Below are 14,539 nucleotides of genomic sequence, written 5' to 3' on the forward strand. Positions count from 1 at the left end.
TATATATCAATCAATCAATCAATAAGATGCTTGTTTTGTTTTGGTTTGGATCATTTTTGATAATAAATATGTTGTTTTCTGTTAAACGCTGCAGTAGAAAAAGTGTATATTGATCTACACTCTAATGATATAGAAATTAGAGAAGTATAATCTCTCAGGTCCAATAGATAATAAAGCTCCTAAGAGATTTCAACTAATATTTAAAGATGTAGAATATAAAGGAATGTTTTGTTTAATTTTTCTGTGTATTTAAATACTTTTTTTGTTTGTGCCATATTGTCTTCAGAGCACTGAGAGATTTCTTCTTGTATGAGAGCATTGATTAGATGGCATGAGGCTTATTTGTATCTTCTTTGCACATGTGCCTACCTTTGTTGTTAGTTCTTTGTGGATTTGAGGATCTGCCGCTTCACCTTTTAAATAAAGGTGCCTAAAAAGATATTGCAGTCGTTTCTACTGATAAATATAAGATGCCACCAGAGCCTATATTCTCTCTTCTAACCTACTACCTCTGACTATTTTTGCACCATTTCGGGTCAGTGGAAACAGGTTGTGTACACATCATTGACATACACAAAATATATGGTGAGCTTGTTGCTTAAATACACATCCAGCAGTTTTGGAGCATCATTATTGTTCCTTTGGAGTCCGGTTTCTGGCCTCCTGGTGAATTTAAGTCCAATATTCACGCTCTTATATCTCTGTTTTTGGTCACTACCAGCTGCTGAGTTGTAAGTACAATAAGTAAATGTAGCTGCTGGCTGTAACTTTAACATTTATCCAAAATATATTCTCTTCTTGCTCACCAACATGTCTGTTCTCACTTTCCAACACATCACACCTCTCATTGGAGTAGCTCAATGACCCCATACACACTCAAACACCTTAAGAGAAGTTAAATATCTGTTCTTTTCCATTGCTCCTGATGGTCATTTATTATGCCCTCATTGACGCCTCACATCTGACAAAAACACTGCTGCGTGTTCGTCAGCTCTGCGTCATTTCCTGCCGTCAGGTCGTGTGGAGATGTTTTTGTGGAAGTGGGATGTAGTCGTGTGCCAAAGGCTCATCAGAGGATACCAGAGATCATAAGCATGTTCATGATTGAGTAATTCCCCATGGGAGGAAACCATTTGGACAGGGTGCCCAGTGTCGGATGTCAGTAACAGTGCATATCACTTATATGAGGACATACAACTCGTATTACAAGCTGTATTTTCACAAGAGCAATCCGGTTTAAATCACCGTTACATTTTTTCCTGCAACATGAATTAACTACATTTTGCAGTGTATTTCTGTAGCTTTATCTCCTGTTGACATATTTCTTTTTTTTATCTCTCTGTCTCCTGGGCTCTGCTCCGGGAACATAATGATGGCTCTTGATCTGGCCTGGGAGCAGTACTTCCCTCTTCCTTTTCCGTTACTTTCTGGTAATGACCGAGTCCACACGCCCCAGTGAACAGCATCAACCCTATTTAACGCTGCCGTTTGGCTCACGGGCACATAAACGGTGCATCACTTGCCATCGCTCTGCTTTCAACCGACTGAACTCTGACCAGTCATAAATATGATTTGGCTTTGCATCACATCGCTGTTATCAATTGCTCAAGTCACCTCTGATCTAAATATTGACACAAGCCGCATCAGAGGTAAGTGAATCCAGCAGTTCTGATATTTATTCGTTTGGTAAATTATATATTTTTGTGTTCAAATAAAATGTCTGTAGATAAATGTAGGCAACACCGCCTCTGAAAAGTACCTAAATCGGAAAATGTTTTGTATGCTGGTTTCAGTTTTCCCAGCAGCAAACCAAAGTATTGCTGGAGTATTCCAGGTGAGTAACTTAGATGACCTCAACCAGCCTCAGTACACCTTCAATGCCTCTGAAGCTCGGAGGCTCTGCTCGTACCTCGGGGTGAACATTGCCTCAAAAGCACAAGTCCAGGAAGCTCTCACTAGAGGTTTGGAAACGTGCAGGTAAGACCAGAGAAGAAATGATCCTGTCAGTCAGCTCAGTGGAGTTAATTGAAAAGTTCCTGATGTTTTGTCATGTTTGGATTTCATTCAGGTTTGGATGGATTGATGAACATTTTGCAGTCATCCCCCGCATCAACGCCCTTTCTAATTGTGGCCAAAACCGGAGCGGCTTGGTGACATGGCGAGCGTCTGTCACACAAAGATTTGATGTGTTTTGCTTCAATGAATCAGGTATGACCTTTGTAGATGCATTTTGTTGTCAAGTGCTTTCCATTAAGAGGCAATACTTAGTGGAAGATATCTTGCAAGCTATTCTTAACACTGCACAAAGTTTTTGTTCTGTAAGCAAAACATATACATCAGAAGGTATTCACTCAGATAAGTGTGAGTGAATAGTGCTGACATAGGCTGTGTTAACAATTTATCTTTTTACATTTTGAGTAAATATGGATTTAGCTGCATTTTTTTAAATATTCTACTTGTTTTTTGCTCCAAATTCATGAGAAATATTTTTTTGACTAAAATTGTGGATATCACAAAAGCTTGTTTTAAACCTCCACAATTGTGATATGTTTATTTTACTAAATACATAAAGTAAATATGTACCATTACTGCCAGAAACCCATTTATAAATGCCTGCATGTGTTATCAAGATGTACAAGGACTTCACTATCAGTGCATAGTTGCAAATAGGAGACGGAAACAATTTTTGATGAACAAACATTTAATGGCTTGCGCTTTATACAACAGGTATCTAATCTCTCATGGCCTTTATGCACATGCACAGATGCGGCAACACAATTGAAGGATGCAACAACTGACAACCCTTTGAACGGGAGGGATTACTCAAGGCAAACTCAGTTTCCTTCTAAGACAGCAAGTCCCACCCGGACCACCCACTCTACGTCTTCCTCCTCCTCAACTCCTAAAACCCTCGACAGTGAGGCACAACCAGCCCGGTTTGTTGGCATTGCACAAAGCTCTGCTGGAGGTATGAGAGTTTTATTCACAAGGGAATTAATGCTGTGGAGGAACGTTTTGTCATATTCAATTCATCCTGCTCAATAAATAAAGTATAACACGTGAAAGCATACAAGTAAAAACTACAAAGAATCTTTTATCATCCGTATTTGGTGTGACTTTTGTTTCTTATGACTGTCTTTTCCCTTTCATTTTTATTCCAGTAAAGGCTATACTCATCACCTCAACTTGTGCCCTGCTCCTTACTGCAATAATCATCCTTGCATACATAACAATGTAAGTGGTAGTTTTCCATATTTAATAGCTTTGTTGTGGTTAAATGATGCTACATGAAGAAGTACATGAATGAATCAGTTAAGATTGGTTGTTAGTGGGCTCTGTAAACAATAGCACTGCTCAAAAAATGCATCAGTCATGTAAAATTCCAGGTACCGGTTATTAAATCATGTTTGTCCGAATGGTATTATTACATCTAGAAGAGCATCATATGATTTGTTTCTTTCGCTCTGTGAAAAGGAGGAGGAGTCGTGCTCTAAGCTCCGACATGAAGCAGCAGCAAGAATACATCCAGACAGAAGAGTGGACAAGTGTGAAGGATATAAAGGAAACCAATAAAGCTGCTCAGGAAGATGAGAGGATAGCAGTGGATGACGATGAGAGTTGAACTTTCTGATGTGATGTTTTTCAGAGGCACTCCGTGGACAACTACTGAGTGATATTCAAACGTGTTCATTTTTTGGTTTGAAAGAAATGTAACCATAAAGAGCTTTTATTTTTGTATGTTAGTATTTACAGTCATCTGATGTTACTACATGCTGCAGTTTAGCCACTGGATGGCAATGTTTGCTTCACAATAAGCATTGTGAAGACTGAAGACCTTTTATTCTTGTAACATACCGTTTGCTGCTTCAGATGATGAACATAGATGTAAATGCAACATTTCTACAACAATTATGAAGCATTTCTTGAAAAGTCGTTATGAACTTGTGTGTTTCCCCAAAGCTTAAATATATTGATATCTTTCCAAACCTCTTTAAAACATGCCACAGTATTTAAGGGAGAGACAGAGGAAATGTACCAGACATCATCTGTTATCAGAGCCGTCTCATTGTGTAACGCTCTCTCAACCATAAGTGTTCTTGTGTCTGATGTACAGTGTATACAGTAACTGGAAAAACGTCACGTTTTAAACTGTTTCTACGACATACGAGTGTAAGTCACAGTTGTTTATACATTGTGGGTTTGTGTAATGACAAGAGATTAAATGTACTTCCCACAGCTTTTGTCTAAACCTTTGAGGAAATTGTATTTTTCATTTTGTCATCACAGTCACTCACTGGCACTTTTCAAAATAAAGGTAAATGCTGATTACTGAGAGCTCAGTATGCTTGTCTAATACAAGGTCCATTTTATTCACACTGGGAATTCATAGCTTCAGACTTTACTGCATCGACCATAAAGCTGAGTTCATTCCACAGAGTCTCGTGTCTGTAGGCTATGCGGATCTGGGCGACATTGGTCCGACGGATATCGTTCCCTTCAGGTCCGTCTTTCAGATAGTTCACTCCTAAGAAGCGCCTCTTATCCTGTAAACAAACAGAATGCAGCATTGGGAAACAGATGGAGCTAATGTTGATCAAATGTGAGGACGATTCAGCAGAGAAAACGGTGTCGCTACCTGGTGAGACAGTCCACTTTGCTGCACACTGTTTCTGGCTATTTCACACACATCACAGGTGCTGAGCTTCCACAGCTGAGCTGCGATAGCGTACTCTTCCATCAGTGGTTCCTACGAGCAGGACACAAACAATGGATCATGATTATTTACACTGCAGGATAAACCCCATCTAAAGCACACTGCAATAGTCAGGCATACTGAACTGGAAACATGACTTTTCCTGTGTGTGTGTCTTACCTTGGTGTAGTGGAACTGCAGGGGATCATCTGTGGACAGGGACACACACAGGCCTTTGTGCAGGAACTCTGGGAGAGGATTCTTGGAGTATTTCAGGAACAGGCTGTTGTTGCTGAGTGGAGACATTGCAATTGGCACCTGGGCCAGGTAGTACAGGTACTGCAGCACAGGGCTCTGAGGGACGTTTAGAAAAATGCACATGGACTCGCAAGTAATGTGTTGTTAAATGTAAAACATTGCATTTTGTTACCAGGTTCTCAATTATGAACATAACCTGATCTATTATCAGAATTTGTATGTATTTATGCACATATTCATAAATATCTTGTCGACAAATCTGAAGTACCTTCTTCAAGTTGAGTCCATGTGAGATATTGTCTGATGTGAGAAAGGCAGAGACCAAGTGGGTGATTGATCCAGCTTCTCCACAGTGGGGACGTAACTGGAAGGTGCTCAGTCCACGCTCTCTACAGACGACACGAGAGGACAATCGATATACGAGCAAAACATTTTCCTCCATCAATCTCACAGCAAAGCAATTCTTCTTAATGAAGAAGTATGTTTTGAAGAGGCAAGAAGGCATTAGCACTTACTTCCTGAGGTTGTTGAGGACCATGATGTTGGCATACATGTGGAATATGTAGTAGCTGTATGGAGGGTTGTCATCCGCTGTCCACTGTTCTGGCTTTGGGCTCCTGAAGGAGAACATGTGATCGCTGTGTTTGGACTCATCGTCTACGCTGTCAAACCCTGACACCTGCACAAAAAAATACAGATTTACGACTGGGGTGGTTTTATGAAGAATGGCAGGCACCAAGGGAAATTAGATTTCATAATCATGTCACAAATATTTGTTTGTTTGTTTACTTTAACTGATAAGGCTCATCTATGAATTGCTTAATTTGTCACCTCAAATTAATAAATCATGCCCTCAAATTGTTTCATCTTACCGTCTAATTCATTTCTTTAAGGTAACACCTTACTTTGTGTGTTTCAACACACTTTTGTTCACAATTCTTCTCCTATAAAGACAAATAATCACAACTATATTGTCGATCATCAGTTTATACACCAGCCTCCACTTATGGGTGTGGGCACAGTGTGCAATACTGTGCCCAGAGGAGAAGTTAAATATGTTGACAAATACATTGAAACACGCACGCACACAATATCTTACATATTTGAGGAAAACATGAAGTTGTTTGTGCTTCTGTGGGTTAACAGTGGCCTCAAATAGAGGAAGGAATATGTTCTCCAGCATCTTGGCAAAGTTAGGTACCAGTTTCTTTGCCTTGAAAATATCACTGAAACACATAAAAACATTGTCTTGTATTTTTAGGAAATTTAAAAGTTCATATTTTAAGAAATTCTCTTAACCCTTTGATACACAAGCTATGCAAACCCCTTCTAAGACACAACATGGGTCAAAAATGACCTGTATTGACCTACAATGTTATTTCATGCACGGCTGAGGGTTTCTTTGCTATATTTTTTTAAATCAATACATTTCATCATTTAATATTCAAAGTATTCATCAAATATCTTGTTTTGGATTACCACAAATCCTTATTTAATTTTTTCCTTTCTTAATTTATGAACTAAAATAGTTTTTGTATTTTGTATCTGTAGTGTTACTGTAGTTACTTGTTCTGTGTAAACTTGTTCTGGCGAACATTTCAAATATTAAATATGTAATTCTTTGGTCCAAATCACTGCTAAAATAATAATTTTTAACAAAATCATTATTATAATGTCTTTTTTAAATTTTTATCACACTTACACACATGGGTCATTTTTGACTAAAATAGTTTTTGTAATTTTACATCAAGTTTACACACATGGGTCATTTTTGACTAAAATAGTTTTTGTATTTTTACATCAAGTTTACACACATGGGTCAAAAATGACCCATGTGTGTAAACTTGATGTAAAAATACAAAAACTATTTTCGTTCATAAATTAAGAAGGGAAAAATTTAAATAAGGATCTGTGATAATCCAAAACAAGATATTTAATGAATACTTTGAATATTAAGTGATGAAATATATTGATTTCCAAAGATACAGCAAAGAAACCCTCAGCCGTGCATGAAATAACATTGTCGGTCAATACGGGTCATTTTGGACCCATGTTGTGTCTTAGAAGGGTAGTGATACAAAAATGTGTTTTATTCAAAAAGTACAAAAGGACAAATGAAAATAAGAATTTGTGATGATCAAAAACTAGTTAATTGAGGAATTACGAATGATCAAATACATTTATTGCAAAGATATTTACAATTACAACTCCGTCGGGTCACTTTTGACCCATGTTGTGTATCAAAGGGTTAAATTAGAAGCATGGATACTTCCTAAGCCTGGAGCACTCACTATATTCTGGGCACTTGGATGATCCACCTCATGTTCGGAGAGTGTACTTTGTGGTGAATAAACCACTGAGACAGACTGTCCCACTCCTCTGGGGAGCGACCATAGATGGAAAGGCGAGGCTCTGCATGCTGGTACTTACTCTCCTCCAGGTCATGGGCCACTTCCTATTAAAGAAGAGAAGTACTAAGTGTAATAAGCTGTCTCTGCAAAGCTTCTGACTTACAGTGTGTGATTACCCGCTACGATACCTTTATGATGCGAGCAAAATACTCTCCGTTCATGAAGTTGTCTGTTTTCAGGAAGATTTCTCGAAGTTCACTAGCTCCCACTGGATTATACTTTGAATTGAATTTATCGAACCGGTGGAAGGTATTCCGGCCCTGTAAAGTTCATGAATTAAAAGCATAATTGTCAAGTTAGAATAGAATCAGCAATTAAAACGCACTGATCAATACTGGTATTTACCTGTACTGGAAGTGACAGCGACACAAATTAGAGGCAGAGAGAGTGAAGGAATTGTAAGCAGATTTAAATTCCCATAATTGTTTTCCTTAACAGGAACCCAATAAACTGTTTATAACCACATTCTGACAAAAAATTTGAAAGTTGCTAATGTTGCCGGACTGCCAGACTGGGGAGACTGGGGGTCCGGAGGACGGAACTTGAGAGCCTGGGGGTCAGGGGGACTGCACTCGAGAGCCTGGAGGTCAGGGGGCCTGGACTGGAGATCAGGGAGACTGGACTCGAGCGACTGGGGACCAAGAGGGGAACTGCATTCTAGAAGCTGGGGACCGGACGGGGAACAGGGCTCTAGAAGCTGGGGACTGGACGGGGAACAGGGCTCTAGAAGCTGGGGAGAAGCTACAGAAAAACACACAGAACACATAAGGCAAAGCCTGATCGTGACAAACAATGAACACAGAAAAAAAAAAAACATGACATTTTTATGAACATAACGCTGAAACATGGTGTCATTTTTCTTACAGCATGTACATCCAGAGAGTCCACGGTAAGGTCATAGGGGTCCTTATTGAGACTGTGGAAAACCTGCTGGAGGGTCAGCTTTTGTCCGGCCTTTTCCAACACCACACGGTCAGCATCCGTCTTATATGTTGTCTGAATGAAGGTCAGCAGGTGTTTCTGAGACATGCAGGCAGCTGCATGAATATGCGTGTCCACCTGAGAGAAAGAAACAATGTCCGTGTTCAGTCTGCTGGACAACTTCAGTGTTCAACACACACAAGGCTTGTTTTTCTTTTTTACAAATAGTTCAATTTAAGGCAGAAGTGAGAACATGAAATCATATGTTTTGGTGTTTTTACAGAGGAATTCTGTGAGATACAATAGAAATCTAACCTTCCTAACGTTGTAGAAATCTCTGTGAGGCACACGTTTCAGTTCCTTTAGCTCAGCCATCTCATTCAGCATCTCGTGGAGGTAGAACTTTGAACTCAAGAAATTGAGTCGTCTGTGACAGTACGTCTTCCTGAAAACCAGAGTGGTGGATGAGATATTAGAGCAGACCTCAGATTAGCAAGTGCAACTTCACGCATAGGCAACAACCAGTTTTACAATGAAGGCTGTTTATCCAACCGGCATAGCTGCTGTGTCTTTTTGTTTTGGCAACTTACGTTGGTCCGTCTGCAATCATTGCCAGCACATGACTGAAGTCGATGGCAAAGGTCTCTAAGTCTGGGTAAGGAAGGTCATGGGGCTGGTTTCCTCTCAGAGCCTCGGCATTGTCATACACATACACTATGCCATCCTTCATCTTCAGTTCATAGTTCAGATTCTCAGGGATGTTCTGAATGCTGTAGGGATCTTCTCCGTCTGTTGGACACGGACACATATCTGGAGACCACAACATTGTTCTGCTGCTGTCATCCAAACCACAATGAAACATCAGTAAGTGTACCAAATACCACAATGTGTATACACTTCAAACCTGGAAGAACCTCATCTTCTTCGCTCCAGTCAGTCATGCAGTCAGCGCTGCGGAGGAACTGGGCTGTGGTTCTGCAGAATCTATGGTAGGCTAGCTTTGAGTATTTCTCGCGAATAAGCAGACCCTTAAACAGACTTTTGGCTGCCTGTTCATAGTCCTCCACTGTGATCTAAATGGGGAATGGACGTGACACATTGTATGCAACCTTGCCATGTTTTTCAACATTCTGTTAACATGAGATGGGAGCAGTAAATGTACACGATGTAGAGCTGCAAAACGTTGATGCACATGTTTGTGTTTACAGTACTTACTCCAGCACAGTAATCACCACTAATAGTGACCCTCTGGTAATCAGGGAAGTTTTCTGGCAGTGATGAGCAGGTGGAGCTGGGGGACATGTATGGCGTGGCTGCCACTGACCGCGGACCATCTGTAGTCACTGGCATCAGCAGGGACATTGACTGGGAACGAATCACCTTCAAGCTTTTCTTCCTGCGACATTAGCAAAGAATTGATATAAGCTGAACGTTTCATTCATGGCATTGATCTGACTGATGACGACATCCTCTCTGATTTGGTGCCAAACCAATAGCAGGGCTTACCTTTTGGTGCTCTCCTCTGAATGTTGCTCTGCCAGCTCCTTCAGCATTTCACGTTCCTTGGCCTGCTGGAAGCCAATTGGGCAGTCCTCAGGCACGGTGAACATCGATAAGGCATCCTTGCTGTCTTCTTCCTTTAGTGCTGACGCATACACTTTCTCTGTTAACAGTTGTGTCGCCTCTTCTGCCTCACTCAGAGTTACCTTCGGGAATTGACGAGGCATGTCTGCAAGAAGGTAAAGGCTGCCGTAAAATGACTGGCGACAGTGACATGAGGATACGAAGAGGACCTACTCGCTCTGACCAGTTTATTCTGTTTTGTAAACAAGCAAATCTACCTGTGTAAGGCTTGCAGGACATTCATGAACTAACTGCTGCACTGCATCACCACCTGGAGAGCTCTGTGTGTATTGTTCATGTCCTACAAGATTACTTTGAAACACTTCACTTTCTAAGAAGATCTACAGGTCGTCAATATAACGTAGATGTATGATACCTATTTTAGCCTGTTTTCATAGGCTCCCAGTTCATTCTAGAGTCACGATTAACATTTATTTGATCACGTTATCGGTCTTTGCTATTGTCCATAATTTGCTTTTCCTGTTAGCCTGTGTTCCTGTCTTTATTTGTTGTACTTTTTCATTCAATGCCTTTTTGTTTTCAAGATATGTCATCTACGGTACATTATATAACGCGACAAGTCACTTAGATTTAGACTGTAATGGGATAATGAAATGGAAACACAAGCTAGTCCTGTAGAATATCATATTTAAGTTGAAAGCATTCTGAATTGTGCAGTGGTACAATGACAATAACTCTGTTTTAGCCCTTATCAACAGCATAGCTGTAAATAAAACTTATTTTTACGATATAATCCAGGATACACTCCATATGTTTACAGCCATGCTCAAAGACACACAATGTACCGCAGCTATGTCAACCAGAGAACTGTCTATTTCTGCAAGCGGATAACCTGAGTGATCTGACAGAGTCTAGCTGATATCCGTGTCATACAGGATACAGTTCTGGTCATTGGAGTGCTGAGGCAACAATAGAGAAAGGCCGTGCTGCCTAATGGTGCCATATAAGCCAATTTTCCTCTCTGCCAGGGTGCTTCCAGGAAGCTTATCATTCCGGACACACAACACTAACCTGACAACAGCTGTGAGCTTTATGGCACCACGTGCACACTGTGAAAATGGATATTCTCCCAAAGCTGTATTGATCTGGAGATGATGGCCTAATCAATTATTAATTGACCACTCAAACCCGTCGAAATAATTTCCACGAAACAAATACTCGTGTTTCTTTTTTTTCACACAGTCAGGAGCAAACACACACACACGCACGCACATACACGCGGAATTTGCTATTATCTTTTATTTTATTTTTTTTATTCAGTTCCGTGCATCAAGTCAAAATGACTTAGCAATTTCTTAAAAATGTGCTCATTAATTCAGGTTTTGGCAAACTGAATAAATGAAAAGTTAGGCCATAGAGTCTGAGCTACTCAACACCCAGCAGAGACTCATCTCCAGCACACATGCTCTCCTTCTTCTCTTGACCATATGTGACCAACCCAATGTCAGACTCCTTTCTGTTGACCATGTTCCCTCCAAAATAGCAGATGTGCAGTGATGCAGAGAGCAGCCCTATACTGTAACTTCACTTCACAGCCATTTTGCAAAATGATCTTGTTTTGCATTTATATGCATTTCATCAGTTCTGCGCTTACCTTGCTTACATGCTGTGATAATGAAAAACTACATGATAATAAGAGTGAACCCATATTTGCTGACAGTATTTAAGTAAGATAAAAATAATCTTTGAAATACATAAATATTAAGTATGGGTTAATTCTTTAAAAGGTACCTGATTTCACCGTTTTGTAATATTTGCTGAGCTTAAAGGCAGGACATAAGTTAATAACCCAACATTATAATTAAAGGGATAAAAGGGATTAAAGGGCTTACCTTCAGTGCTGCTCATAGCCATATCTGTAGGTGTTGTTATCTCATTTGAAGCATTGTACAGATTCAGTGGTACCTTCTGTCTGCATCGGTCAGTCAACATATGAGTCTACGGTGGCATACAGTTATAGTTTTGTTTTTCTGACTGCCCATCTCTCTATTTTAAGGAGCCAGTGGCCTTATGTTGACAGAGCTGCTAATCCTGAGACTATGCCAAAACTGGTTGTCAGCAAAGACTGCCTCACTCAGAGTAGACAGAGCATGGTGCCTTCTGCTCTGTCTATCTCTCTCTCTCTTACTGTCACTCTCAGACACAAACACGCACACAATGTGTCACTCACTCTGACGCTTACACACAGCACATTGGGCAGTGGGCACACACAGGAAAAGAGATTCCTCTCTACTTCTGTGGCAAAGAGGCATCCCAACGAGGTAGTCATCACAGTTGTCCTTTTCATTCAGTAAGTCACAACCTGTTATGATCATTTATTGCTGGCAGTCTGTTTTTATCTGGGCCCTGATGTTCGTTTTGCACATGACAGAATGCATCATTCAGCTCAGTTGTCCCGTTAAAAGTCACTCTAAAAACAAATGATTGCCCTCAGAAGGCATTTTGCTCCCGGATACTCAGATTATCACTCACATTTGTGTGATAGCAAAGACAACTGACTCCATATCCCATGTGTTATCTGTACATGATGCAGAGCTGCATAGTGCATTTTATTTATACTTCCTGCCCAGCTATTGATACCAAAGTGACGAGACTGATTATTGATGTCAATGATGAGACCACTCCTCCAGCAGTCAATGTGGAAAAATAACCTTCATACTCTATGGTTCTGGTGCTGTTTCTCAGCATAATAATAATAATATAATTAGACCTGTTTGTTGTTTTTTTCATATCTGCTTGTGATATACCGTATTCCCTGAAGTACAACAACAATATGACAGTGAGTCAACAGATGCTGCACATGCTGCATTTCTGCATGCTTGAATTCCAAAGAGAGAAACAACTCATTCATTGTTGACATGAAGTACCTGCTGATTCTCACCCCACCATTGCAGGGTGATCGATCAATCCTTAAATGATAAAAAATACCCTTCCATCTATGTTGAGGAGTTGCCAACTCAGCACCCCAATAACACAGTAGATACAACTTTTTATTCAGCATTCACAGTATAGCCTTTGTCTTATTGATCAACGTATCTGGTTCAGGAAACATCAGATCAGATGGCTGCGTAACAGAGTTATACATAGTGTAGCTCTGCAGAAAGCATTTGACACTAATGTGGGAAATATCCTAATGGTGCTCACTCTGTGCTAATGTGGGTGTGTGTGCCCCTTGTGTTTGTGAGTCTGTTTAAATGCACTGGATATGTGGAGATGACTTTAAATCCTCTCCACACATCTTTGGTGAATAAGACTCATCGTTCATTATTTCCCATTAACTGTGATAATCCCATTGGGGGCCATTACCCAACCACTCATAGGCCTATCTCAGACCCAGCTTTCTATACTCTGCTGTCTTTATCTTGTCTGTTTTGTATTTTCTCAGACACGTCTGCTGTAATGGCTGAGCCCCCCATGTTGGCTCTTTGACAAAATCATATCTGAGAGAGAGAGGGGTCAACAACACAAGAGAAAAGCATTTCCATTACAGAGAGACAGTGATGAGCAAGGGAAAGTAAAGGAGCTCACTCTTTCCCAAGCAAGGACTTGACTGCTGCTTTAAAAGAGACGTGTCTCCTCTTCTCATCTTTCTCAGTGGCCAGGGCCTGGAGAAGAGTAAAGATAGAAATGAAGGAAGCGCACTCATCCATCTAATACGCGTCAGATACATTTCCTAGTCACAAAGTCTAAGTCTAAAGATGCAAAGTTTTTGTTTATTGCATCCATGAAAGGGTTTTGCTGGAGATGCACATGAACCAGTTACCACATGCTGTAAAAACTGCATATAAAGATTTTGAATGGAGATTGAAAGACAAAGATACTGTAAGTGATGTTTGCATCCCTTCCCGCCTCATCACTGGTTCTAGACGACTAATTTATCAAATAAGTGCACTCACCTCCTCAGGCTCTGCTGTCTCTGAAGTTTGTATATTGGATAAACATCCAAGTCATGCTGTGCTCGTGTTATGGCTAGAGCATATGAAATCTCATCCACCACCCTGCAGTGCTCATCGCTCCATCCTTAACTCTTTCAGTGCCGCAGCAGAGTACAAGGAAATCAGAATAAATGCAGATATCAGCCATCATGGTCATTTGCACCATTTCACTGCTTTTTCAGGCAATATGAATGGAATTGGAATTATGCTCAATACGGGTCAACATGTAAAATCCCAGGGTTTCCCTGTTCTCTCTCTTCTTTCTCAGAGACTAATCATGTCCTCTTGTGTATGTCTTGTTCATTTGCAGGACATTACATTTAGCTGAGATGAGACGTGAGCAGACAAGCAACAGCAATGTAAGGATGCCCTTTTGATTAGATAAACAACACATTCTCACTTGGAAGACTAATTTGTTTCAAAGCTCAAAACCCTTGCTCTTGCTTCTGTCTCTTTAATTACAGTCCCTCAAAGACTATTACAGCACATTCACCCGGACTTACCCCACCAGTGTACGTCATGGCAAAAGTAAGATCTCTATTATTGCATGTATTCTGTGTATGATGCAAAGAAACCAAAACTCCAAGCTGTCTGCACCACTGGTAACATCAATCTCTGGGTAGAGTCTCACAGACGTATCACAGCACTTTCTCTGATACCTTTGCCAAGCAGAATTA

The 14,539-nt window shown here is 40.4% G+C and overlaps 2 protein-coding genes across 2 annotated transcripts; one reads left to right on the top strand and one right to left on the bottom strand.

Moving 5' to 3' along the window:
- Positions 1-1,372: 1,372 nt before the first annotated feature.
- Positions 1,373-3,622, top strand: lyve1a (lymphatic vessel endothelial hyaluronic receptor 1a; the record flags this gene model as incomplete). The annotated part of the gene is made up of 7 exons (XM_079286331.1): positions 1,373-1,455; positions 1,567-1,649; positions 1,794-1,977; positions 2,069-2,208; positions 2,765-2,968; positions 3,162-3,234; positions 3,475-3,622. 7 exons carry the CDS (start codon positions 1,373-1,375, stop codon positions 3,620-3,622), a joined length of 915 nt encoding a protein of 304 aa, XP_079142457.1.
- On the bottom strand, positions 3,596-13,513 carry ampd3a (adenosine monophosphate deaminase 3a; the record flags this gene model as incomplete). The annotated part of the gene is made up of 15 exons (XM_079286725.1): positions 3,596-4,544; positions 4,637-4,747; positions 4,874-5,047; positions 5,220-5,340; positions 5,467-5,630; positions 6,051-6,177; positions 7,243-7,406; positions 7,491-7,622; positions 8,227-8,421; positions 8,599-8,728; positions 8,874-9,093; positions 9,188-9,356; positions 9,499-9,679; positions 9,790-10,012; positions 13,456-13,513. The coding sequence occupies 15 exons, from the start codon at positions 13,511-13,513 to the stop codon at positions 4,368-4,370; spliced, it is 2,346 nt and encodes a 781-aa protein (XP_079142851.1). The 3' UTR covers positions 3,596-4,367.
- Positions 13,514-14,539: the final 1,026 nt, after the last annotated feature.

This window comes from Melanostigma gelatinosum, assembly GCF_949748355.1.
Source record: "Melanostigma gelatinosum genome assembly, chromosome: 2".
Lineage (NCBI taxonomy): Eukaryota > Metazoa > Chordata > Actinopteri > Perciformes > Zoarcidae > Melanostigma > Melanostigma gelatinosum.